Genomic DNA, 25,569 nt, shown 5'->3' with positions numbered 1-25,569 from the left:
TTTAAAATAATGCCACCCTGTGGGGTATGTTGGTTCAGGCCTGTTATCCCACTACCTGGGAGGCAAAAGCAAGAGGATTTTTTTACAAGTTTGAGGCTAGCTTGAGCAACTTACTGAGATCCTGTCTCAATATAAAAAGTATTAACAGGGGCAGGGATGTAGGCCAATGGTAGAGCGCTTGCCTTGCATGCATAAGGCCCTGAGTTCAATAACTAAAAACAAAGCAGAGCTCCCCACAGGAAGGGCAGGTGTGTTCAAACTATCTGCCCATCATCGCCTTATACACGATGTGGCTTATGCGCCAGGCTTTGTTCTGAGTACTTTACACTCGTTTTATCTCCATAACGCCTTTTCTCAGGCTAGTACACTGACGCCAAGAGGCTAAGTCATTCGCCCAGGATCACGCAGCTCCCGAATGCAGATCATGCCTATCCTACAGACAGGCCACTGAGTCCCTGGCAGGCTCCTGCGAAAAAAACGTGTAAAGATCGAACCAGCAAGCAAACGCACGGGACGGAGAGCAAGCTACACGCAAGATTAGGGTTCCAGCCTCTAGGGTCTACAGGGAAGAAATGGCCGAATACTCTGAGGGTCCTGCCTGAGCCGAGGGGGTGCGACTAGTAGGTAAAAGGACCAATAGCAATGCAGGGGCGGGAGAATAGGCTTGTTGAGGGCAGGGCCTATGGGAGATACGCCAATGACTGTCCAGGGGCAGGGGCTGCGCTGGTATGGGCAGGGCCTGTGGGCTGCCGGCCAATGGTGATGTGGGGCGGGGACTGAGGACCGGGAGGACGGCTAAGGTGGGGCCTGTGGGCGGCGAGCCTATGGCGATGTGGGGGTGGGGTCTGAGGGCGAGCGGGCGGGGGCACGGAGGGGGCGGCGGCGGCGGCGGCGAACAAAGAGGCGGCGGGCGCGGGTGGCCGAGCGGATCCGAGCGGAGCCGAGCCGGGCCGAGCCGGGCCGGGCCAGGCCGGGGCCAACGATAGCAGGCACAATGCGGGCAGCTGAGCAGGGGTCTACCGGTCCCTGAGCCCCACGCACCGGGCAGCACGAGAAGCCCGGCGCAGCGCCCGCGCCGCCCGCCATGGCCGGGGTCAGCTACGCGGCGCCCTGGTGGGTGAGCCTTCTGCACCGGCTGCCGCACTTCGACCTGCGGTGGGAGGCTACCAGCAGCCAGTTCCGGCCCGAGGACGCGGACTACCAGCAGGTGACGCGCGCCCCCGGGTGCGGGGTCAGGGGCCCTGGGTCATGGCCCCTCCCGAGGGGCTGGAGCTTCGCCATCCCCTTGCGGGGTCGTGGCCCTTTTCCTTCTAGGGGACCCCTCTGGTCGGTTGATACCTCTCCAGGGGTTGACGTCGAGCCCCCCTTAGAAGGTGTTCAGTCCCTCCGAGTCATCAGGGCCTCCTATCTGGATTGGTGGAGCTGGCTCCCTCCTCTGATGGACCCCCTCTGATCCTATGGGTTCCTGCAAGGCCCGTCTCCATCCTTTGGGCGGTCAGCTGCTCCCTAGCAGAGCCCCCCACTAGCCGAGGCTACAACCCTGGGTTCAGGCAGGAGGGGATTCCGTGTCCTCTTCCCCCAGCTAGGGAATCCCTCTGCCAGGCCGTTGGTGGGTGAGTAGCCTGGGCCATGGCCAGCCCTCTGTGGCAGCTAATGACCCTTTGCTTCATGGTCAGGCTGTGGGATGTACACAGGGTGTCATGTGGTTGTGGGAAACCAGGGTGCCAGCAGTCTTTCAACCCAGGGTGGGAAGTGAGGCCTGGCTGAAGTGGGGTGAAGTGGGCCTCAGTCTGGGCTGGGGGCCATGGGGCACTTGGCAGCCCTCTCCCTGCAAAGCCCTAAGCCTGGCATCTTGCCAGGTCCCAGCACCACCCCCACCATTGAACCACTGTCATTTGAGTTCAGAGCAGGGGAACCAGGCTGGGCTGTGGGCTTTTCCTTCCCATGCCGGATTCCAGAAACAAAGTGGTCAGCCACCTGGTCACCCGAGCCCCTCGGAGTTCCCCCTGGTCAGCAGCCTAGTAACGAACTGCTCCCAGGGCAGTGTCATATCGCTCTGCAGCCACCGTGATCCTGTTGAGAAGTTCAGGATCAGAGTACAGGGTTGTCCCTGCTCCCACTCTATGCCTACCTGACCCCAGCTCCAACAGCTGATGGCGTTCCTGAGATTAGAGAGGGGGCAAGGGGAAGGAAGGCCTGAGCCCACCCGGGGATTTGGGGGGAAGACCCGCCCTGGGTGGGGGGTGGGGGGGACACATGTGCTTCTCTTACTGTGTGATGATGGTGTTGTCACCCTCCTTCCTGGAAGAACTATGTGAGCTATTCTTAGAAAGTTGCCTACCTAGAATTTGCCTGCTCGCCAGTTCCGATGGTCCACTGGCACCTGGGGCAGCCCGGTAGCACATCCTGTGGTCAGTGGGCTGCCACCTGAGCCTCCTGCAGCCTTGAACTTGCTGTTGATTTTCCTGCACAGCTGTGACAGGGAGAGGGCGAGGCTCAGTGCCTGCAGCCCTTGGGAATCTGAAGGTAGTGGTCCAGGCCCTCTGCTCCACTCACCTCAGATCTGTAGCCCTAGCTGAGCCAGGTCCTGCCTGCTTTTGCTCCTGTGCTCTGGGCTCCACTGTGGGAGGCCTCTGACTCACTCTCCCTCCTGCCTCCTCTCCCAGGAGCAGAATTAGCCACTGAATAATTCAGGATGTGGAACCCAGCCTGGCTCCATCCCCCGCCGCCTCCGCTCCTCAAGTGGGGCTGTTGATAGTGCCCCTGCCCTCTTTGAGCTGGTTCTTTAGGCTCAGCCTCTCTGAGCTTCAGTCCTTCGTCTTGGAGTTGGAGCTGATAGTGATGGGTTTGCCCGGTCACCTGGGAGGAAAGCAGGAGCTCCCTTTCTGGGTGGGTGGGCAGTGGTTTCTCACAGGCCCCTTCACATCTTCCCTGGTGAGGTTTTGCTAACTCTGTGGGTGGGGTTGTCGATATGTGCATCTGGGGGTGGCTGTCCTGTCCCACTGTGCCTAGTGACCTCTCACCCATCTTGACCTGGAGTACCCTCTCAACAATCCACCCTGCCCATACCTGAACTGTGCTCCACGAGGGAAGAAGGAAGGCTTCTCTGTCTCCCAGCATGGGAATACCAGGCTTGCCCTTTGCTCTCTTCTACACGCATGGCCCACTGTCTGGAACCTGGTGGAACCCACAATTAGACTCCCAGTCAAGCCCTGTGTGGAGCTGCCTGTACTCGCCTCCTTTCACATGGGACCCTGCAGCTGTCTGTATTGTACAGACTATGGCTTAGCCTCATTCAGGGAGCATTGATTGGGGGCAGAGTCTCTTCCCTCAGACTGTTTACCATACCTCCTGGAGCCCACAGCAGGGGTAAATTGGCTGGCTGTTCCAAGGACCTTGCTGCTACCCGGACTCCAGAGCCTCAGTGGGCCATGCAGCTTTTACAGGTGATGGTGTGGGTTCACATCCTGTAGTGTTGAGACTGAAGGTCTCAGAGCATGATGTGTTCCCCTCTTAGATGCCAATAACAGTGCTGAGTGGAGGGACGGGCAGGAGTCAGTCTCCTGATTGAGTTCTATGGGTGCTGATGGCATCTTCATGACGGAAGGGGCTCCTCCAGTCTTATCCGTTTCGGTACTGGTTTCTTTCCCATTGGCTGTCCCCAGGAGCTGCTGACTGCGCTCTTCTAGGGTTAGGCCACCCCAGCATGCCTCAGCTCCCCCACCCCATTGCCTCACTGGGGTACTTGGAATTTAGAATCTGTGTGGGTAGGTGCATTCACCTCACAGGGAGGAACTGAAGTCCTAGCCGATGTCCTGAGACCCAGAGGCTTTGGGACCTGACAAGGCCCACAACTAGCTCTTCCTGACTAAAGCCTTGATTTTCATTTGGTTCTGTCCTGGCTGCCTGCAGTCTTTATGCTTGGGCATCCGACCCCTTTCCGAGTAGACTAGTGATACCTGGGTACAGCCCGCTGACCTCATTTCGGTGTGTGTGTGTTGGGGGGAAACATCTGTTCTCCTGTCCTCTATCAGCCCTCATGACCCAACATGACCCTGCTTCCTCAGGTACTGGGGTCGAATTCATGCTCTTTGCTTCCAGTCTCTCTGTGTCTGGGTCACTGTCTCTACCTGTTCAAGACAAACCAGGAGCTATTTGCTGATGGAGAACTGTTCTGGCTAGTGATGGGATCAAGAGCAGGGGCTGCATGCAAGGCTTGGCAGTCTGGGAGAGCTATCTGAAGCAGTTATTACTTAGCCTGTCATGGAAACTGCCAACCCAGGTTTGAGACTCACCGACTCTCTCTCTCACCGTATACCCACGCCTGGTATACAGTGGGTCATTGTCACACTAGCCATTCAAGTAGTTGGTAGCACTTGACCTGCCATTTAGCCAGCATGTGGGACAATTTCCCATTAGGCCTGAGGCTCAGGTGGCTAATAAAACTTAAGGGAAGCCAGCCATGGTGATACAGACCCCAGCTACTTGACAGGAGAAAAGTTCAAGGCCTAGCCTGGCCTGCAGAATGAGTTCAGAACCAATTTAGCTGATCTTTTAAAAAGAGGGGATGGGGATAGGGAATGCAATTCAGTGGTAGAGTACTTTCCTAGCATGTGCAAGGCTCTGGGTTTGAGCTGCAGGAACGCCAACTAAAACGGAAGGAGGGACCTAGGTGGGATAGGCTAGGGTTTGAGAAAAAGTCTCAAACAATGGCAACGAATCAGGCAAAGGTGTGATGAAGGGAAGCCTGGGTATATCCTCTGCCTGTATGGCACAGGGAAACATGCTGCCTAGGAGGTACTGGCTGTCCTGTGTCACAGGCCACTTTTTAGGCTCCAGTTGAATACCCCTTGGGACCAGGAATCTGCTCACAGAGCTTGCAACTGGCTCATAAGAGCTGGGCCCCTGGGTATACAAGGTCAGCAGCATGGCAGGCAGGTTGGCAGCTTGGCTGTGTCCTCTGGGCAGGGCTGGCTCCATTGTCATCCTCCCAACAACTCAGGAAATGAGCTCTGTCTGAAAAAGCAGCCTTATCGCCTGTTTCCAGCTTATACAGGCAGCGCTCGTCTGTGGGACACGGGTGTGTATGGGGGGGGTGACCATGTGAAGACAAAGGATCCACCCAGCTGGAGTCTGTCCATGCGCCTGCAATTTTTGGGATGACGCCACTTGAAACCAGAGTTGTATTGCATACTGCCATGTCACTTTCGTTCATTTGTTCTTTCCTTCCCCCCCCCCCCACTCCCCAGTGCTGGAGATCAAACCCAGGGCCTCCTGCACGCTAGGCAAGTGGTCTGCCACTGAACCACACCCAAAGCTTTGTCTTACTTTTTTAAAAAAATTGTTTGCTTTGTTTTTGAATTGTGTATATGTGCATGCGTGGTATGTGTGTATGTATGTATATATATATATATGATATGCATGTGTGCGTGTTCAGTGTGTGTGTGTGCGTGTGTGCGTGTGTGTGTGTGTATGTGCATTCCAGTATGTGATTATGGGCAGAAATGTGCCATGGTGAACATGTGAAGGCCAGAGGACAACCTTAGGTGTCAGCCCTTACCTTGTACCTTATTTGAGGTAGGGTCTCTTATTTGCAACTGCATGGGGATTCCCTTGTCCCTGCCTCCCATCTCACCATACACAGGAGTGCCAGGATTTCAGACACACTACCATGTTCAGCTTTATATTGGTTCTGGATATCTGAACTCAAGTCATTGTTCAGACGCGCTGTACCCACTGAGCCTTGAAGCCAGTATGTTAAGGATGACCTTGTCTCTGCTGCATCAATACCCTTGGTTTGTGTGGTGTTGTTGATAGAACCCAGGGCTTCATGCATTCTAGGCAAGTGTTCTACCAGCTGAGCTATGCCTCCAGCCTTTGCTGCCTGCCTAGGTTAAATACTGTGTACTTTGGACATGACCACTCACATGCTGCTGGGTGCTTCCCCAGCATTTCATAGTGTTGGCCAGAATTCTGAAGTTGCAAGTGAGAAAAGAAGGCCAAATACAGAACCCTTCTACCACTACTACCCTGCTTTCCCCACTCCCAGTCTAGAGTTGGGTGGAGGCTTCTAGAGCAACCCCTGGGTAGGAGATGATGGTACAAGAAGCAGGGCCCCTGTACTGGGAGAGGCAGGTAAGTCCCTACTGGGCCCAGTTGACTATGCGTGTTTGTGCATTTATGGCCTATACTGAATTCCAGGGGAGAATCACGGACCAAGTGTGAATCAGTATGACCAGGCGATGGTGAGACTGACTCTGAACCATGACATCCGCTCTACTGGGGGTGGATGCTAGGACCACACTACCTGGACCTGGAAAAGCTGTGCCACTTGATTGGGCCCTGATGTTCAGCCATGCCATGGCTGCTGCTTTAGGAGCCTCAGAATGCCACACTCAGCCCTGGGACCATGAGACTATGGATGTCTGGTCATACAGTCCTAGACCCTGCAGAATTTCTAAGAAGGGAGTCTTTAAGAAGGTTTCTGCAGCCAGGCAGTGGTGGCACACACCTTTAATCCTAGAAGAGGCAAGCCAATCTCTGTGAGATCAAGGCCAGCTTGGTCTACAAAGTGAGTTCTGGAACAGCCAGAGCTGTTACACAGAGAAACCCTGTCTTAAACAAACAAAAAACAAAAAGGCTTCTGCTAGGTGGGAGGTGGTGGCACATAGCTTTTATCCGAGCACTCAGGAGGTAGGCAGAACTCTGTGAGTTCAAGGTCATCCTGGTCTACAGAGTGAGTTCCAAAACAGCCAAGGCTGCACAGAGAAACCCTGTCTCGTAGCGGGTGAAAAAAAGGTTTCTGCTATCTAGGTGTGTTGGTACATGCCTATACCCTGTAGTCCTAGCACTTGGAAAGCTGAGGAAAGAACACCATGAGTTTGAGGCCAGAGTGGCTACATACCCTGTCTCATAATCAAGTTACTGGACTAGTGAGATAGCTCAGTGGGACTAGTGAGATAGCTCAGTGGGTAAAGCGCTTGTTGCACACGTCTAAAGACCTGAGTTCAATCCCCAGATCCCACGTAAAGGGAAAGAACTGGCCTCACAATGTTACCTTCTGACTTCCACGTGTATAGTGGCATATATGTCTCCTTCACACATAATCATTTTAAATATAATGATCAAACAAATTGTGTTAAGGCTGAAGCTCAGGTGGTAGCATATTTGCCCAGCCTGTACAAAGTTCAGCACTGCACAAACCGGGGTAGTGGTGCTTACCAATTATCTCAGCACTTGGAAGTGGAGGCTAGGGATCAGGAATTCAAGGCCACCCTCCCCTACATAGGGTGTTCAAGGCCAACCTGGGCTATATATGACCCCATCTCCAAACAAACACAGAAATCACACTCAAAGGCTCCTGAGTAGAGGTTGGGGGGATGGTGTCAGAGTTCTCCAAGGGCATTCTTGGCTTTCTCCAAGGATGCCTGACTCCTTCTGGCTTTCTGCTAGACTCTGCTTGCAAGTAACACTGTCTGCCAGCCTTTCCTGTCCCTCTCTCCTCACTTCCAGGAACCCTGCCCCACCTCATGTGGCGCCCTGCTGCCAGGGCCCATGCCAGGTCATCTTGATTATGCTGGTCTGGGGAGCTGTGCGCTCTGTTGCACTAACCCCTAGACAACAAGTGCGTTGCTCACGAGGTTTATATTGTTCATCCCTGCAACTCTTTCCCAGGGAAACCCCTCTCCTAGTAGTCTCAGAGCTGGTGCCCCCTAGGCCCTTTGGCCCTTTGGCTGGACACATGCACTGGGGCTCCTGACCTCTCCTTGTAGCTCCAACTTGGGAGCAGTTGTGAGTTCTGCTGTCTGCATACTCCCCTCACCCACAGGCAGTTCTGCTTAGGCCTAAAAGAGGAACCCTCGATATGTAGCCAGGGCCTTGAGGTCAGGGATATAGGAAGTACCTCATGTGGTCACCAAGGGATTGGACATGTAGCATGTAGACCATGTTGGACTTAAAGTCACTTCTATAGCCCTGTCAAACTAGAGTGAACATGCCCCTAAGTTGTTTCTGGTGTTGGTCTGGGTTGAGTAGCTCCTGCCGCCCAGGAGCAGCCCACAGTTCTGATGGGAACTATGTCACAGGACTGGGGGCCACTTGCCCTGCTGGAAATGGGGACACAGAGACACTTTCCAGAGGGTTCCCTGAGATGAAGTTCAAGGAGGGAGGGGCCTGTCAGCATATCTGACTGGACACCTCTAGAAAGAGGCCTAAGGGACACTAGTGTATGACTGCCCAGCTGTGGGTTCCTTGACTTAAGACCTCAGGGTGGGGAACAGTGATAGTAAGTTGGGCCCCTGCTCCCCCCTCCCTCTGGCTCCTGCACAGCAGCCATCAACTGCACTCCCTCTAGGCCCTGCCACGAACTCACTATCATGGAATTTGTGAAACCCAAGCCTGGCCTGGTGGAAAATCTGTTTTTAATTTCTGGCCGGCATCACTGATTCCTCAGCCCAGTGTGTTGGGGGTGGGGGCGCCCATGGTCATGCAGCCAGCTCAGCACCCTGGCAGCCCATCCAGGACAGTGGGTGGAGGACCCCAGATCCCCACTGTGGGGGTGAGAGTGGGCTTCCTGGCCAGCATCAGATGACTGGAGGCATGGATGGGTTGGCTCCACTCAGCGATCTGGGGACCCTCAAGCCTCAGCCTGAGGGAGCCAGGTCTGTGGTTCATACATGCTGAGCTAGCTGTATGCATGCTCAGCTAGTTGCGTGTCCCTCGTGATCCCAGGCATGGGCTCAGCCTGGTGGGCCCTCCCCTTTCCTCACTCTGGCCAAAGATGCATGTGGAGTCTTAGCTTAACCCAGCCAGCCTTCTGGACAACCCTCCTCCCCCATACTTTGTCTCTTCCTCTGGCAGATGTAAGGTTGCCATTAGAAGCTTTCTGTGCAAGGATTGGGGGGATGGGGTCCTGCCTTCTCTTACCCATCCTGTTCATGTTCCAGCCCTGGATTCCTTTCTGCTCCCCGAACCCTTCCTGGGCTCTAGATCACAGAGACATCTTTGAGCCTGGTTCTCCTAGGGTACCCAGCCAGGAATCTGTGACTCCACAATGGTGATCTACGTGCCCCACTTCTACTGCCTGATTCCCATGGCCTCTGAACTGTGCAGTTGGGGTCTTTAGAGCCTCTTGGTGGCCCAGAAGGACTGCACTCCAGGCCTCCATCCTTAGACTATCCTGGATTCACTCTGGCGATTTATACTTCCTCTGGGCAAGCAGATGTGATGAACTCCTCCCTACTCCCGGCAGGCAGACAGGGTCCAGAGCCTCAGTGATGCCCACCTGGAGGTTTGCATATGTAGTGTGGCTCACAGGTATTACATCCTGGGGTGCTGGGAGAGTCACAATAGGAGGCCACTGGGAGCTGAAGAAGGTGATATCCCTGCCCACCTTTGCCAAGAGTCTGGCTCTTGGAACGCACACTGTGGCCAGTAGCTTAGGACAGGGATGGGTGTCTGCCTCACCCAACTGAGCCTCTAGATCACTTTTACCACAATTGGAAAATTCCATGTGGTCAGAGCCTAGATGCTGAATGGCATCTCGCTTTATCATCCTCAATGGCCTGTGGGCAGTGGTGGCTGCTCTTGCCATTGAGCACATTAGCCTAGAGCCCCCACTGAAGCATGTCCTTTGGGGATCTGGCCTCAGAGACTGGGAAGAGGGCATGCTGTCTCAGTCGGTTGTCCCACAGGGCCTCAAGGTATCTGTGCTGACATGTTTTCTCTCAGTGTAAACCGGAGGGTGCTATCCCTCTCATTCCCGGGGCTGAGACAGAGTCTACTGGCTGCCTCTGGCCCCATCATTCATTACAGTTGGTCCCATCTGGGAGGAATAAATCATGCCAGAAAGTTCCCCTGGCCTCTTGGAATTTGGGAGAAAGAGATGTCAGTTTATCCCTGTTGGACACATTCTCTGAGCACAGGTCCTGGGTCAACTGGAGGACGGTCTGCCCTTAACTTGCAGTAGAGATGTTAACATCATTCCTGTCCCATCCGTGAGCTTGGCAATACCTTCCAGCAATCCACTGACAGTATACAAGCAGACCCCAAGGCACAGAGGGTAGAAACGTGTTCGGAAGGGGCTTCCTAGAGGCCAGCCCAGGATGGAATGGGAGCACACAGACAGACAGGGCACCTTTGGCTGCCCTGAGAGCAAGGAGTTGAGAATGCTAGGCACCCAGTGTGACTGTCTCTGCCTATAGGTCATCACTGGATTTGTGTTTTGGGGGCTACTTCCTTTCTTTGAGCCCCGGGGTACCAGTTTTTTGGGTGGCCATAGGTTTTTTTAAGGCTCTTTCTCTCTGTGTGTCTCTGTCTCTGTCTCCCTCTCTCTGTCTCTCTGTCTCTCTCCCTCTCTCTCTCAACTAACCAGAAACTCACTATGTAACCTAGGCTGGCCTCAAACTCACAGAGATCCAACTGCCTCTGCCTCCCCATCACTGGGATTAAAGATGAATTCACCCACAAGAGCTTAAATACCCTAGGGCCTACAGGTTGCCACCTATTGGTACTTGTGTGGGTGCAACTGTAACCAGATGTATGAACATGGACCTGAATGTTTGAATGTGGACAAGGGTGTGTGCTTTCCCTAGCTAGTGGCTTCCCCACATCCCTCTGAGGACATGTGGATTTTTCTAGGGGCTCCCCACAAAGGTGAAACTCAAAACCTTTATTCCCATCAGTTTGTGTATTTCCCCAGGGACTCCGATAACTCAGTTTCACGCTGGCTGAGCTTCGCTACAGATCGCCTAACATCCCTGTCCACCTCTTTTTCCCTTTATGTATGTACGTGTGTGTACGTGCACACCCATGGTACATACCACAGAGTATGTGTGTGAGAGAGAGAATAGCTTGTAGGAGTTAGTTCTCTCGCTCTACTGTGTAGATCTCAAGAATCAAACTCAGGTCTTCAGGCTTGGCAGCAGGAGCCTATACCTGCTGATCCACCTCACAGACCTGGGTTCGTCTATTCATGGCCCCTCTCCTTCTCTTCAGTGAGCCTAGTACCAGGATCACCTCCCTGCACAAAGGCTTTTGTCAGCTGGGTCCCTGCATGTCCCTGGCATCTTGTGGCATTTTGTAAGTAAGCACCAGCCCTCTGCAACACAGTAGTGCCATTTGTGAACAGAATTGCCACCCCCACTACAGATCCTGTCACAGGTGGAACTTCCCTTATAAAACCCATTTTCTCTTCTAGCAAGTGGGAGGGTGTGGTCCTAGCACCAACCAAGGAACACTGGGTGTACAGGCCTGCCCTGGCTGCAGAGCCAAAGCCTGGTGCCTGCCATGTTTCTGGAATCCCTCCCTTAGTTTCTCCACAGTGGGAAGATATACATTCTAGATGTATGGGCCAGTTCATGGAAATGCAGATATCTTTGGCCCCCAGGGAGAGAGTGATGGCTTGCACACCCTTTTGCCCCTAACTTCTGTGAAGGGATCTATAGTGGGCCAGCACCTTTGGTCCATGCCTGGGTGTGAGCAGGTGACAACCAGATCCGGGGGTGGGGGTGGGGGAGCTAGGGGATGTTGTAGCTCAACTGTGCTGGTGTTTACTCATGGCCACTATGTGATGGTCCTGTGACTGGCCTGTGACCTACAGGTAGGTCCCAGGTTCTGTTTCCATTGCCTGCTGCAAGCTGGCATGCCCCTGTCTCCACCTCCCTGGGTACTCCTGAGTCAGCCCTCCTGGGTTTTGGAGGCCTTTCTGATGTCAGTGCTAGGGCTCACAGGGCAGCTCTGGCATCTCCACTGCATCTGTTCCCATTTGTAGGGATGGTGGGCCCATACCGTACACTGCAAAGAGAATACAATACCTACGTCCAGCGCCTTGCAGCGCCCAGACTGCCGGGTAGAGGGACAAGGTGAAGCTGGTGGGGGATGGGCTGTTACATCGTATTAGAGCTCTGGCTTTTCCCTGAGGTTTTTCTGCACTATGCCACAAGCAGAGGCCCCGTCTCCAGTGGCCCATCAGCCTCCAGGGTAGCATCATGGCTTTGGATCACAGAAATCTAGTTCTTGGCCCTTGTTAGCTGGACGTGCAGGCAGCACCTTCATGGCCAGATGGAAAGCACAGGCTCTTGTCTCCAGGTGTGGGAGCCAGCTGGCTTCTGGGAGGGCAAGGAGTGCCATCCTTTTTGCTGCCTGGCAACTGTCTCCTGGGAAATGGCCCACTGGGTGCCAGGGCTGTTGATGGAGCATCCTGAGATCCTGAGGGGGCCCAGGTAACGGGTTGTTCTGCCTCCATAGCGCCTCAGGCATTGGCCCCAAGGAAGGCACACTTGTCCCAGGGTCATCAGCAGTCCCCTCCTGACAGGGGAGGATGAGAGGTTGGGATGGAGCCTGGGGACAGTCTGGGTAGGGTCAGGAAAATTAACTATCTAGCATCCTGCTGCTGCCCCAGCTGACCGGCAACTGATGCTGAATAGCACCCTGCTTCCTACCATGCACAGGAAGCGAGCTGAGAGCACATTTCCTGTCACATGGCTACTGAGAAAGCACATGGTTACTCGCCTGTCCTTTCTCTCTCTGACACTGACACATGGGAGGTGGAAAATGACATATTCCACAGTTCACGTATGGAGGTCAGAGGACTACTGGAGTCAGGGATGTTCTCTCCTTCCACCATGAGGGTCCTGGGATTGAACTCAGGGTGTCAGCCTTGGTAGCAGGCACCGTTGTCTGTTGAGCCGTCTCACAAACCTAGCTTGTTGATGTTGTTTTTAAAATAAGATTTCTTTTTATCCTATACGCATGGGGGTTTTCCCTTCATCTATGTCTGTGTACCACATGTATGCCTCATATCCTCAGAGGCCAGGAGAGGGCATCAGATACCCTTTTGATTGTGTTTCAGGTGGTTGTGAGCTGCCATGTGGGTGCGGGGTACTGAGCCCTGCTCCCTTGGAAGAGCAGCCAGTGCTCTTAGCCAGTGAGCCGTCTCTGCAGCCCCAGCTTTTGTTTTTTGAAATAGAGTTCTGTCATGTATTCCATAGCTTTGAATTCTCGTACAGCTCAGGCTGGACGTCAGCTCACAGCAACTCTCCTGCTTCAGCCTCCCCAGTTCTGGGATTACAGGAATGTACCACCCGACACGTGGCTTCTGAAGTTTCTTTACTGGAGAAAGCACCTGGCCAGGCAAACCAAAAAATGCAGAGCCATTGGGAAAAGGGGCTGACATGGGACAGTGCGCTAGCCCCACGCCCTCCAGCGCCCTTCTGTCTACCCCCCTGTGCTCTCAGGCGCTGCTGCTGCTGGGGGCCGCCGCCCTGGCCTGCTTGGCCCTAGACCTCCTTTTCCTACTCTTCTATTCCTTCTGGCTGTGCTGCCGGCGGCGGAAGACCGATGAACACCTGGAAGCAGACTGTTGCTGCACGGCCTGGTGTGTCATCATCGCCACGCTGGTCTGCAGGTGAGCCAGAGAGGGCGGGACGGGGCCTATGACTTTCAGGAGGGAGGGGGCTGGAGGCGGGATGGCTTGAGGATGTGGCTAGGAAGACTAGAGGATGGGGCGGGAAGTCTGGGCGGGACCAGAAGATAGGTGGGACCCAGGGCCTGGAGGTTAGGGTGGGGCTGTGAAGTGGGCAGGTTGAAGAGAGGGTATGGGGAAGGGGCAAGGAGACTGAGGGACGTGGGAGCCAGGACTAAGTCAATGGGAAGGCTTGGCTGCAAGTTCTGCATCCGACGATGGGTCTGCCTCCCCCAGCGCGGGCATCGCAGTGGGATTCTACGGCAACGGGGAGACCAGCGATGGTGTTCATCGAGCCACCTACTCGCTCCGCCATGCCAACCGCACAGTGGCAGGGGTCCAGGACCGCGTGAGTGGCTGGCTGGGGAGCGTCCTGTCTGCTCTGGAACCTTCTGTGTGCATGTGGGTGATCTGGTAATGCAGGTGACAGCTCTGCACCTGGCTCCAGTTCCTATTGCTCCTCTGGCAGGTGTGGGACACGGCTGCAGCCCTGAATCGCACAGCAGAGCCCAACCTGCAGAGTCTGGAGCGGCAGCTGGCCGGGCGACAGGAGCCACTGAGGGCTGTGCAGAGGCTGCAGAGCCTACTGGGGACACTGTTGGGTTACACCGCTGCCATCCCCTTTTGGAGGAACCCCGGTGTATCACTGGAGGTGCTGGCTGAACAGGTGGACCTCTATGACTGGTACAGGTGAGCCAGGTGGGGTGGACCCGTCCCCCTAGGATCCACCCCACCTGGGTAGAACATCACCCTCTTGAACTACTTTGTACAGAGTGGCTGAGGCTTATAGGTTGCCACCCACCCATAGCAGGAATCCCTGTGGGAGGAGGCACTGTCTTTTTCAAGAACTGATCCAAGTCAGGCTTGGTTGTATATAGCTGTAATTCCAACACTGTGGAGACTGAGGCAAAGGGGGAGTAGAAGCACCAGCTTGGGCTAAATGGCAAGACCCTGCCCCAAAAGATGTCTTAGGCTGTTTACCCAGCCCTTACCCATGCCTGGCTCCTGTGCGTATCCACAGGTGGCTGGGGTACCTGGGCCTGCTGTTGCTTGATGTCATCATCTGCCTCCTGGTGCTGGTGGGCCTCATCCGCAGCTCCAAGGGCATCTTGGTTGGGTGAGTCAGAGGGGAAGGTGGGTCCCTGTGGCTACAAGGTGACGTCACTGTCCGGCCTGAGCAGCCATCTGGCACTGTTGAGCCCCCATAACTCTCCAGCTGCTGCCGGGGGCACCTGCATGCCTCCCAGGGTTGGAAAGATAAATGTGCAGAGGCTGAGGGTCAGGTGACGATGCCACAAACAAAGCCAGGGACCAGGCACTCTTCGGTGTGTGTGAACGCCCCTGAGGAGCTCCGGGAGAGGGGACGGTGGGGCAGATGTGTGGACACTGAGGGAAGACGTGCAGGCTGCTGTGCAGGCCCGCAGCTCAGTGGTGTGTGGAAGAGCAGGGAGGCCTGTGTGGCTGGAGCAGGCCTGAGGGAGGGGAGAGCGAGCCGTGCATAGGGACGGGGTGGCACTGGCGCAGTTGCAGGGCTTCATATGATCAAGGCCTCGTATACACAGGGTGTAAGAGACCTAGGGTGACACAGGGTGTTCTACCCCAGCCTAGGTTGCTGTTACTTGTCCCCATCTGTGCACTCCCTTGGTGAGTCTCACCCCGGCCAGGAGGAGCATTTGTGCAGGTCCAGGCCTTGGGGGGCTCTGAGACCTGGTTACTGGAAGACTTACCATCCTGTGTGGGTCAGACTCGCCCAGGCCCAGGCCCAAGCGGCCTGGCATTTTGTACTGCAGTTACGTGTGTGGTATGCCCTTATCCCCTATCCCATCCTGATGGGCCTTCTTTGCCTCAAGGGTCTGCTTGCTGGGTGTCTTGGCCCTGGTCATCAGCTGGGGTGCACTGGGCTTGGAGCTGGCCGTGTCTGTGGTGAGTGGCAGGGGGATCAGGAATCCCCATCTGATAGGCTTTGGTTGGGAGAAGAAAGCCACACTTCTATCCCCCCCGCCATGTTTCCCTGGGTCATACAGATCCATGCTCCCTGTATTCCCCTCTGCCTCCCTAAACTAAGGGCAGACCCTGGGAATAAGGGGCAAAGTGTCCCTGAGGTCTCTGGGTGATCATGGCTTGCTTCTGAAGCCCAGCTTGGTCCCCTGTCCTCTCTTGCTTCACCCATTTCAGGGTTCCAGCGACTTCTGCGTAGACCCTGACACCTTTGTGACCAAGATGGTGGAGGAGTACTCAGTACTGAGTGGGGGTAAGTCTGTGTGGGACTGGAGTGACCCAGACAGCAAGGTGGACAAGGCTGAGGCCTTTAACTCCAGGTTTCTTCCTAGTGGGCAGCCAGGGGGAGTCTGTGTCTCTAGTGGATGCCTGAGGCAGAGGTCCTGCTGTATTAGTGAGGCAGTAATTGGGAGCAGAGGGTGGGAAGCCAGGAGGTTGGGCCACAGTTGGGAGTATGGGCTTTCTTGTAGTGGAGAAGAGAGAGAGTCCCAAGACATGTGATAACCCTTGTAAAAGCTCCCTGAGCTTGGGCACAGTACACACTGGGAATCCCGTATTCGGGAAGCTGCAAGAGTAAGAGCTTGAGTTCCAGGCCTTGGGGTGAAACTGTCTCGGAAACACACACACAAAAAAAAATAAACAAAAGCTTCCTGGGGCTGCTGGCTGACATGAAGGGCAAAGGAAGAGGGAAGCCGTTAGAACCACAGGCCCAGACGGTGGGGGCAACGGAGGCTTGAGCAGGTGGAAGTAGGCAGTGGTGTTCCCTCAAGGTGGGACTAACAGGACTTCCTGACACACTGGATACAAGAAAAAAAGAGGAGCTGTGTCCCTGGTCCTGCAGCCCCTACGCTCCTAGAAACCTAATGGGATGCAGATCCTAAGGCTGAGTGTGGGTGCTGGCATAGAGAGCCCACTCTACCCACTGCTTCCAAGCGGGAAGACCCACCCCTGAGTGTCCTACACACTTCAGGGGCCCACCCCTAAGGACAGGGTCTCAGCTCAGTCACAGTCTCCCTGGAGGTCACTGCTCAGCCTCACACACATGCACAAACATACATGCACGTGTGTGTGAGTGCATGTACATACAAGTATGTGCAAGCACATGGATACGGACATGCATGGTTTGCAAGCATTGGCACATGTAGATACTCAGACACAGGCAGGCACACTTGAGGACAATGTGAATGCGTACTTTCATGTATGTGCCTCAGACAGGCCCTACCCTCAGCACTCGCCTCTCTCTTTTCACAGACATTTTGCAATACTACTTGGCTTGCTCACCTCGTGCCACCAACCCCTTCCAACAGGTGAGAGCCAGGCTGGTCCTGAGTGGCCAGTGCCAGGGACACAGGATGTGGGAAAAGGCTGAAAGGGCCATGGGCTGAGCCTGGAAGCCCAACTATCCAAAGCTGCTGGCCCCTTAGGCACTGTGCAAACCCAGCTCAGAGGATGCTAATCTGTTGCCCATCCTTGGGATGCCTTTCATTCTTTGGGGGTTCCCTCAGCAGCCCTGCTGGACAGAGGCTAGCTGACTGGCAAATGTGGACAAGTAAAGGAGGAGCCCTGGGGACACAAATGCCACCTGTTCAGGGTTCCCTGTGGTGGCATTTGAAGAGTTTGGCAGCCCTGGCTAGTCATGCCCTGTACCTCTTACTTGTTACATCAGTTGAGTGAGAGCATCCTTTGCACCCTGAAGATACATCTCCATTGAGGGTGCTTTACCTTGCTCTCTGGAGTGGGTACAGGATTTTGTTACCACCTCAGGGGTGTGTATCATCCCCTGTGTGGACACCTTCAGGGTGAAGGGGTGTCCTGTAGCCTTACAGGGTGGAGTCAGGCATAACTTGGGGTCTTGCGGACTGCCTGTGTGGGGAGGGTTTGGGTAGGAGAGCAGCTGACAGCTGCTGGATTGTACACTTCTCTGTGGAGCAGAAGCTGTCTGGCAGCCACAAGGCTCTGGTGGAAATGCAGGATGTCGTGGCTGAGCTGCTGAGGACTGTCCCGAGGGAGCACCCAGCCACCAAGGTGAGGGGCTGTGGGCAACAGTGGTCTTGACTGATGGAGACCTGAGCATGCTGATTGTTCCCCTTCTTTTCCCAGAGTCTTTGGCCCTCCCTTCCTACACCCCCCCCCCTTTTCCCTGGGCATTTTTCACGGGTTTATAAACTATTTGGGAGGCTGCTGAGGTGGTTAGAACGTAAAGGTCTCTGTCGCCAAGAATTCAATCCCTGAGACCTCACATGGTGGAAGGAGGGAAGTGACTCCTGCAAGTTGTCCTCTGACCTCAGTGTGCTCACTATGGCTGTATGCACACTCACACACCACGCTCTTTATACCAAAGAGTGATCCCATAATCATAGGGTTCAGGAAGCTGAGGCAAGATCTTGAATTCTAGGCTAACCTGGGTTACATGGCCAAACCTTGTCTCATATTTGCAAGGCCTGGCTGGGTATGGTGGCACATATCTGACTCTCAGCACTAGGGACGTGGAGGCTGGCGGGTCAGAAGTTCAAGGTCATCCTCAGCTACATGGGGAGGCTGTAATGAGACCGTATGACTCTCGGTTAAGGCCAGAGGTCTGGCTTAGTGGTCAAGTACTTGTTAGGCATATGCAAGGCCCTAGATTCCATCCCAGCACTGCACAAGAAATGAAACAGGGTCTCTCTCCAAACTGTGGCTTTCTAGGGTTTTGGGTTGGGCCTTTAGTCCACGATTGATTTGGGGACACAACTCAGCCCGTCACACAAGGTTTTGTTTCCCCAATACAAACTCCCAGATCATAGATGATCCTTTAATAATGTTTTACAGCCAGGTGAGATGACACATTCTTTTAGTACCAGCGTTCAAGAGGCAGCAGGATCAGGTGGATCTTTGTGAATTCAAGAATAGCCAGGGCTACATAATGAGACCCTGTCTTTGAAAAAAAGGCTCTTGCTGCTCACCAATCCTCCTGGCTGTGCTTCCGGAGTGCTGGGATTGCAGGCTCATTGAGCACAACCAGCCTAAAATCTGGCTTTTGTAAAATTTGTTTTTAGTTTTATTTTATGTGCATGGGTGTTTTGCCTGCATGTGTGTGTCTGGGACTTGTGCAGGCCAGAGAAGGGCATCAAATCCCCTGAAACTAGAGTCACAGGCAGTTGTGAGCCACTGTGGAGGTGTTGAAAATCTGACCTTGGCCCTCTGAAAGAGCAGCCAAGGTTCTTAACTGCTGAGCCTTCTGCTCCCTAAAATACAGTTTTTAAGAGCAAAAGGAGGCCCAGTCAGGGACATATAGTAAGTCAATTGTCTCCCATGACAGTGAAGGAAATCAAGCCAGGTGTGCTAGTGCCTGCCTTTAATCCAGCCCTGAAGGGGCTGAGGCAGGAGGATTGTGAGTTTGAAGCCAGCTTACAGTAGGTGGCAAGACTTTTTGACAATGAAATTAATTAAATTGGACAGGTTATCTGTGGGTTCTCTGGTCCCCGTGTTTCTAGGCACAGAACCTAGGCCTGCCATTTTTTTCTGAAGACTCTCAGGGGATGCCTGGAGACGGGGCTTAGGGAGAGCATGGACACAGGGCTCGGGGGTGGTCTGTGTGACTAGTTTTGAGATGGAAGGAAACTGGAGGCTTCCCAATCATGCTGACATAAAGCGGTGTGTGACTCTCCACCCCAGGATCCCTTACTCCGAGTCCAGGAAGTGCTAAACGGCACGGAGGTGAATCTCCAGCACCTCACGGCCCTGGTGGACTGCCGCAGCTTGCACCTGGTAAGGCCACTGGGCATCTGGGGACGGGGGGGGGGGGGGGGGGGGGGAGGAGCCACCAGAAAGAGATTCATGGTCCCTGGGTTGATGTGGGTCACCTACACTGCCTCATGTGAGGAACATGCAGTGTGGCCTAGCAAGTTGATCTCACTGCCTGTCCCCAAGTCTCTCCCTGTCATTGGCTTTGTGTCCCATTCTTCCTGCTCAGGACTATGTGCAGGCATTGACAGGCTTCTGCTACGATGGTGTCGAGGGCCTCATCTACCTGGCCCTCTTTTCCTTCGTCACAGCCCTCATGTTCAGCTCCATCGTCTGCAGCATCCCACATACCTGGCAACAGAAGAGGTGAGGCTTTCACTGGGGTCCTGGAGCTTGGCTCTTCTGGATACTCAGATTCTGTTTCCTCTTAATACTTTACAGGTCTCTGAAACATGTTGGAGGCTATAATGATGGTGACAGAGATTCCCATCCAGTGCAGACAAGGGGCAGAGCCAGGCTCTCCTGCCCCCTTGTGTTGACTTTATGCCCTGCACCCTGAAGACTGCATCAGAATTTGTCTTCTGTGGTCCCAGGGACAGATGTACAGCTGTGGGTGGTGAGGACTTCTGTAGGACGATGGGACCTTTGTATCCCTGTCTTTGAAGTCAGGTGTCCTTGTGGCTCCTGCCTCAGTCTCCTCAGCCAAGGATTAGACTGAGGAGACATGGAGCGTTGGCTTCTTCCTTCCTTGACTCATCTCCTAGCCCTTTTATCTCATTCCACTGGAGCCATAATGCTGTTTGTGGTCCAGCTAAGATGGCAAGTATGTCAGCTCAGGCTTGTCCCCTGTGCCTGTTCCCTGTGTTGTTCTGCTCCTTTCCCTCTGAGTGTGATGGACATAGTGATCATAAAGCAGGTGACAGTGCCTGGGTGAGGTGGCACACACCTTTAATCCCAGCACTTGGGAGGCAAAAAAGGCAGGCAGATAGCTGTGACTTTAGGGCCAGCTTGGTCTACATAGAAAATTAAAAGTTCTAGGACATCCAGAGCTACAAAGAGAGACTTTGTCTCAAAACAAACAAGGAGAGAGAGGGAAAAAAAAAAAAAAAAAGAGGGTGGTGATGATGGTAAGGATGTGGAGGATGGACGGTTTGTGGTGATGATGGTAATAGAGCTGGTGTTTGGTGGTGCTGGAAACGGTGGTGATAGAAGTCACGATGATAGTGATGCAGCAGTGAATAACAATGAATGTGCTTGTGATGATGGGGATAATGGCAATGACAATTCTGAAGGTGATGGTGGCAATTGTGACAGTGGTCTTGGTCTTGGTAATAGCCTGATGGTAATTGTGATTTTGGTGGGGATGGTGACAGTACTGACGGTGGTGATAATGACGGATTGTGGTGAATGTAGCAGTCATGTTGGTGATGATGATGTTGATATGATAATGGTGACAAAGATGATTCTGGTAATGGTAATACTTGCAGTTATGATATAACTGCTGATGAGATGTTGGGGACAATGGTAGAAGTCATGGTGACAGTGAGGATGGTGGTAAGTTGTGGTTGTGATGATGGTGGTAATGATGACTGTGGTGATTTTGGTGACAATAGAGATGTGATGGTAGGGGTTGTGATGCTGGGGATGGTGGCGGTCATGATGTGACAGTGGTGTTGTGGTTGATAGTGATGAAGATGACAGCAGTAGTAATTGTAGTGATGATAGCAATGGTGAGATGCATGGACACTGTAGGAAGTAGCTTCAAGCCCAGGAACTCCATGTTTGTGTTCAGGTCCTGACTCTACCCTTGCTTACTGTGTGAGTGAGCAGGTCACTACATTGCTCGTGTTGTAAAGCAAGCTATAAGAGGACACATGTTGTGGAGCCAGAGTGATGGATCAGGGTGAAGGGTGCACACTGCTCTTCCATAGGACCCAAGTTTAGTTCCCAGCACATATGCTGGGCAGCTAACCATTGCTTAAACTCCAGCTCCAGGGAAGCCAGTGCCCTCTTCTGGTCTCCACAGGCACCGGCACTCATGTACACAAACCCCCTCCCCACAACAGTACACATAATTAAAAGTAAAAAATATGGGCTCAGTGGTTAAGAGCACTGGCTGATCTTCCAGAGGACCTTGGTTCAATTCCCAGCATCCACTTGGTGGCTTACAACTGTCTGTAACTCCAGTTCCAGAGGATCCGACACCCTCACACAGACATACATGCATGTAAATAACTAAGCATGGTGGCACATATCTTTAATCCCAGCACTTGGGAGACAAAGGTAGGCAGATCTCTGAATTCGAGGCCAGCCTAGTCTACAAAGTAAGTTTCAGGTCAGAGAAGCCCTGTCTCGAAAAACAAAAAATAATAAAAACTAATTCCCCCCCCCCCCGTTTTTGTTTTTTGTTTTTTTCGAGTGTGACCCACCACTCCTGGCTAATAATTCTCATTTTAAAGGACACATTGAGGGCCAGGTGAGAGCTGCGTGTGAAGGTCCTGCTGGGGCTCAGCTATGGTCACGCCAGAAGCTCATGATTCCCACCTCTGAGTGCTACCTGCCCACTGGTCTAGCCTTGCATTCTGTGTGGGATAGGAAAGCACAAGGCTGCTGAACAACAGCAGAAACCTGGCCCACAGCCAGGAACAGGGAACAGGGCAGGTTACCTCAGGCCACCAAAGGTTGAGTACAAGCCCCACAAAGCCAAAAGAGAACCCCCTAACCCAGGGGAAGACGCATCTGAGAGGACAAGGTTGGCCAGCGCATAGCCGTGCCACACGCCAATGCCCCAGGAGGACACTAAGCCTATGCCACTGTTCCTCCCTACAGAGGCCCGGATGAGGATGGAGAAGAGGAGGCCGCTCCAGGGCCACGGCAGGCACACGACAGCCTTTACCGAGTGCACATGCCCAGTTTGTACAGTTGCGGTAGCAGCTACGGCAGCGAGGCCAGCATCCCGGCCGCCGCCCACACTGTCAGCAATGCTCCGGTCACCGAGTACATGTGAGTTGGGGAAGCTGGGGATAGGCAGAGCTAGGTCCAGGGACAGTGCACATACGCAGCTGAGGGGCCTGCAGACTGTCGGGTCGTCATAGCTGCAGGGAGGTGCTGCAGGGTGGGGGTTCTCTTCAAGGCTGGGCAGCCAGGGCTTCAGGTGGCACTAAGTGTCCCCTGTGACCAGGTGAACCCAGTCAAGAGCCATGAAGTGGCCACACAGCCAGGTGGAGGGTGTGTGCTTTTGTGGTAGGCAGATGACCCGGTGGAAGTGGGCTCTGAGTGCCGGGGAGGCCGGCATACGTTGAGGACTGTTCTGAGCTTTATCCTGGAAAGTTAGCATTGGCAGAGCTGGCCAGGCCTGGTACCTGTCTGGCTCTAAAGTGGTCACACTTGTAATCCCATCAACCACTCAGTTGGTAGAGGCAGGGGAATCAAGAGTGCAAGGTTATCTTTGGCTACATAGCAAGTTTGAGACCAGCCTGAGCTACATGAGACCCTATCTGAAACAAAGTACAACAAAAAGATGGACCTTTCCCCCCAGAGTAAGGATCATATGGCCCATGATGGTTCACATGCTCTCTCTCCCCTTCCACTCAGGAGCCAGAATGCCAATTTCCAGAATCCCCGCTGTGAGAACACCCCCCTCATTGGGCGCGAGTCCCCACCGCCCTCAGTAAGTCTCAGGGCAGGAGGGTGGGTGGGGAGACTCTTGGGCTTGAGGGCTCTGCCTATCTGCCACCATGATACCCTGGTGTCGGCTCTCACAGGCTGCCTGGGCTCTTGAGAAAGCTGTGTGCCTGTAATACCAGGGCCTAAATAAATGGGGCTGGGTGGGCCCTTCAGCTCTTGCCACCTTTGAGGAGCCTGGGGGTCAGCATGGGCAATCTTGAAGTCCTGCTGCCTTGCAGGTCAGCCCTTTGTTCTTTCTTGAGATGAGCAAGTGGCCAGCAGGGCCCTAGTACTCTCTTCCCATTTTCCCCCTGAGCTTCCCAAAGCTTTGGCTAGGCAGCTCCACCATTAGAGCCTTGTTTCCTCCCTCCCTCCCTTTCTCTAAGCCCCCACCCATGTCTTAGCCCCAGGCTGTTCTAGCCCAGGCCTGAAGTCCCTTCCAAGCCCCAGGAGTGAGATGTGGGCAAAAGAATCAGGGTGGATTTGGTGCCAAAGAGTAGGTACTGTTGGAAAGGTAGGGGGCCCCGGGGCTTCCCCTAGGACTGGGCCGTGAGGACAGGATCTAAGAGACTGAAGGCCGCCTTGTTTAAGGAACACCCTTAGTGTGTAGTGTGTCAGCTACATCACCACAATGTCCCCTAGCACAGGGCTAGGCTGGGGTGCCCAGGACCTGGACCAGGGATTGTCAGGTCTCTGTGTCACACTCAACCACCCTCACCCTTACCCTCTGGTCTTGTGGTCCACTTGGGGCCAGCCACGCCTGGAGTTGAGGACACCCCTCTCTCTCTCTCTCTCCCCTGCATCCCTCCCACCCTGGGCCCTCCTAGCGCTACCTGGCTGCCCTGGACTCTGGCAGCCATGCAGGCTGGCAATTTAAACCCATGGACAGCGCCCGAACACTGTGGTAGCTGTACCCTCAGAGTGACAGGTACTGACCCGCCCAGCCCCCATCCCGCACGGCTGCCCGCCTGTACCTCCGAGCCTTGTACCCTCTCTCTGCTCACCCACTGTCCTCCATCCACTGTTCAGGGGACCAGAGCCCTCTGAATGGTCCTGAGCCCACAGTGAGCCCCCATTCCAGGCTTGACTCTCATCAGCTGCCGGTGGTCCAGCCCGTTTTGTCACTTCCACCCAAGACCCTATGTGCATCTGACCTTGGATGCAGAGCTGGGTCTCTGGGTATGCAGTCCTGCATGTTGGCCCATGCGCTCAGGTACACAGAGGCGCTCATATGGGTATGAACCTCTGCCCCCTATCCCAATGCCTGCTCGAGCTCCTCCAGGCCTCTAGGCTGCCATCTTCCGTCCCTTCCCACCAGTTTCCCCGTGCCAACCCCCTCGTCACCGCTGCATGTCCACGGAATGACATGGCTCTGGGCCCCTGCTCCTCCCACCCCTGCTCCATGGCCGCTGCTTGCGACCTTAACCTAGAATGTTTCAGGAAAGCACTCAGGACTCCAAGGAGCATTGTCCCTCTCTAGGGACTGTGAAGCCAGCCTGTGCTCCCTAGGGTGGGTGGGTGGGGTCAGCCTGTCCGATCTTCTGAGCAATGGTAACCTTTGTCCCTGTCACAGGCATGCAAACTCTTTGCATACTGCCTGACATTGGCACATCCTCTGCAAACACACACACACACACACACACACACACACACACACACACACACACACTAAACCTTCACACTATGGTACTTTTAGGGTGGCCAAGATCTGCAGGCCATCTCAAGTCACACATTCTGGAGGAATTCCTGTTCTCATCTGAGGGGTGGGGCAGAATCACTCTAGCCTGACACTACCCCTCTCTCCATTCCTGGGGGTGATGGAGTTGAATGGCTGGGGAGGACGCTTAAGCCTCCTAATTCTAGTGAACTCACCAGCTATATGTAGGCTGTGGCCTAGCTTCATGTGGACCAGGCCTGGGAGGCCTTGTCTTGGCCCAGGACAGAGCTCTGAAGCAGAGGTGTAGAGATGGGATCTGTGTGGCCTTCAGGCTCTTGGTGTGTGTGATGTAGTTAGGGCCTTTGAGGTGGCAAGTATCTAATTAGGGCTCTAAAAGTGGCTTGGTGACTGAATGTACTTAATTGGGAAAGGGAGCTTGCCTCTGTGGCCCAGCCTGGGTTATAGAGGCTAACCTTCGTCCTTCCATAATCTGTACTCAGTCCCTGGTCCTGGTCCTTGCCCTGGGCCAGCAGCCCTTACCTTTGGATCTGCCAACCATGCGCTGTACTGCTGTATTCTGCCCCCTAAGGGTCGGCTCTGGCTCACCCTACCAAGGACCACATCAAGGAGGCTACTACTGGCTGCTCAGCCCTGCCCAGGGACCCAGCTGACCCTGCTCCCTCCCTCCCTCTCTCCTCCAGTACACCTCCAGCATGAGAGCCAAATACCTCGCCACGAGCCAGCCTCGCCCCGACTCCAGCGGCAGCGGGCACTAGACCGCACACCGGCCAGCCATCTGCCCCCCACGTGCCAATTGCCCCACCCTTCCTAAGCCAGCACTGCTGCTTCCACCCTGCCGGACCCTCTGCAAGCCACACCGGGCCAGCCCTAGGCACCTCTGAAGCCCCCCCACTGTACCCACCCTGCAGGAGGCATGTAGGTGCCCAGCATGAGCTCCAGGCCAGCCTGGGAAGTGAGGCTTCTGGGCACTCACCTGGACAGACACTGCCACCAGCAACCCGACCCTGCCTGCCTCCATCTCCCCTTGGCCCTCTGTCCTCTT

General features: G+C 54.4%; 1 protein-coding gene across 3 annotated transcripts; it reads left to right on the top strand.

Moving 5' to 3' along the window:
* The first annotated feature begins 874 nt into the window (after positions 1-874).
* On the top strand, positions 875-25,537 carry Ttyh3 (tweety family member 3). Of its 3 annotated transcripts, XM_051205228.1 has the most exons (15): positions 875-1,207; positions 13,236-13,405; positions 13,700-13,811; positions 13,932-14,152; positions 14,484-14,579; positions 15,313-15,385; positions 15,638-15,713; positions 16,712-16,767; positions 17,393-17,485; positions 19,115-19,207; positions 19,413-19,549; positions 22,013-22,186; positions 22,778-22,853; positions 23,677-23,777; positions 25,208-25,537. In XM_051205228.1, exons 1-14 carry the CDS (start codon positions 1,085-1,087, stop codon positions 23,755-23,757), a joined length of 1,581 nt encoding a protein of 526 aa, XP_051061185.1. In that variant the 5' UTR covers positions 875-1,084; the 3' UTR covers positions 23,758-23,777; positions 25,208-25,537. The 3 variants fall into 3 exon arrangements, with proteins under 3 accessions (XP_051061185.1, XP_051061187.1, XP_051061186.1); XM_051205229.1 differs by lacking the exon at positions 23,677-23,777 and having other exon boundaries at positions 877-1,207; XM_051205230.1 differs by lacking the exons at positions 22,778-22,853; positions 23,677-23,777 and having other exon boundaries at positions 876-1,207.
* The last annotated feature ends 32 nt before the right edge of the window (positions 25,538-25,569 follow it).

Source organism: Phodopus roborovskii, unplaced genomic scaffold (genome assembly GCF_943737965.1).
Source record: "Phodopus roborovskii unplaced genomic scaffold, PHOROB, whole genome shotgun sequence".
Classification (NCBI taxonomy): domain Eukaryota; kingdom Metazoa; phylum Chordata; class Mammalia; order Rodentia; family Cricetidae; genus Phodopus; species Phodopus roborovskii.
Note: the sequence above shows the minus strand (reverse complement) of the source record. Positions and strands in the feature narration are given on the sequence as shown.

What these genes read in the sequence shown, in the direction of transcription:
- Ttyh3 (XM_051205228.1), top strand. Translation starts at nt 1,085, where the DNA reads ATGGCCGGGGTCAGCTACGCGGCGCCCTGGTGGGTGAGCCTTCTGCAC. An exon ending in ACTGCCGCAGCTTGCACCTG is followed by an intron (nt 19,208 to 19,412) that starts GTAAGGCCACTG and finishes CTTCCTGCTCAG; the next exon opens with GACTATGTGCAGGCATTGAC. An exon ending in CATACCTGGCAACAGAAGAG is followed by an intron (nt 19,550 to 22,012) that starts GTGAGGCTTTCA and finishes TCCTCCCTACAG; the next exon opens with AGGCCCGGATGAGGATGGAG.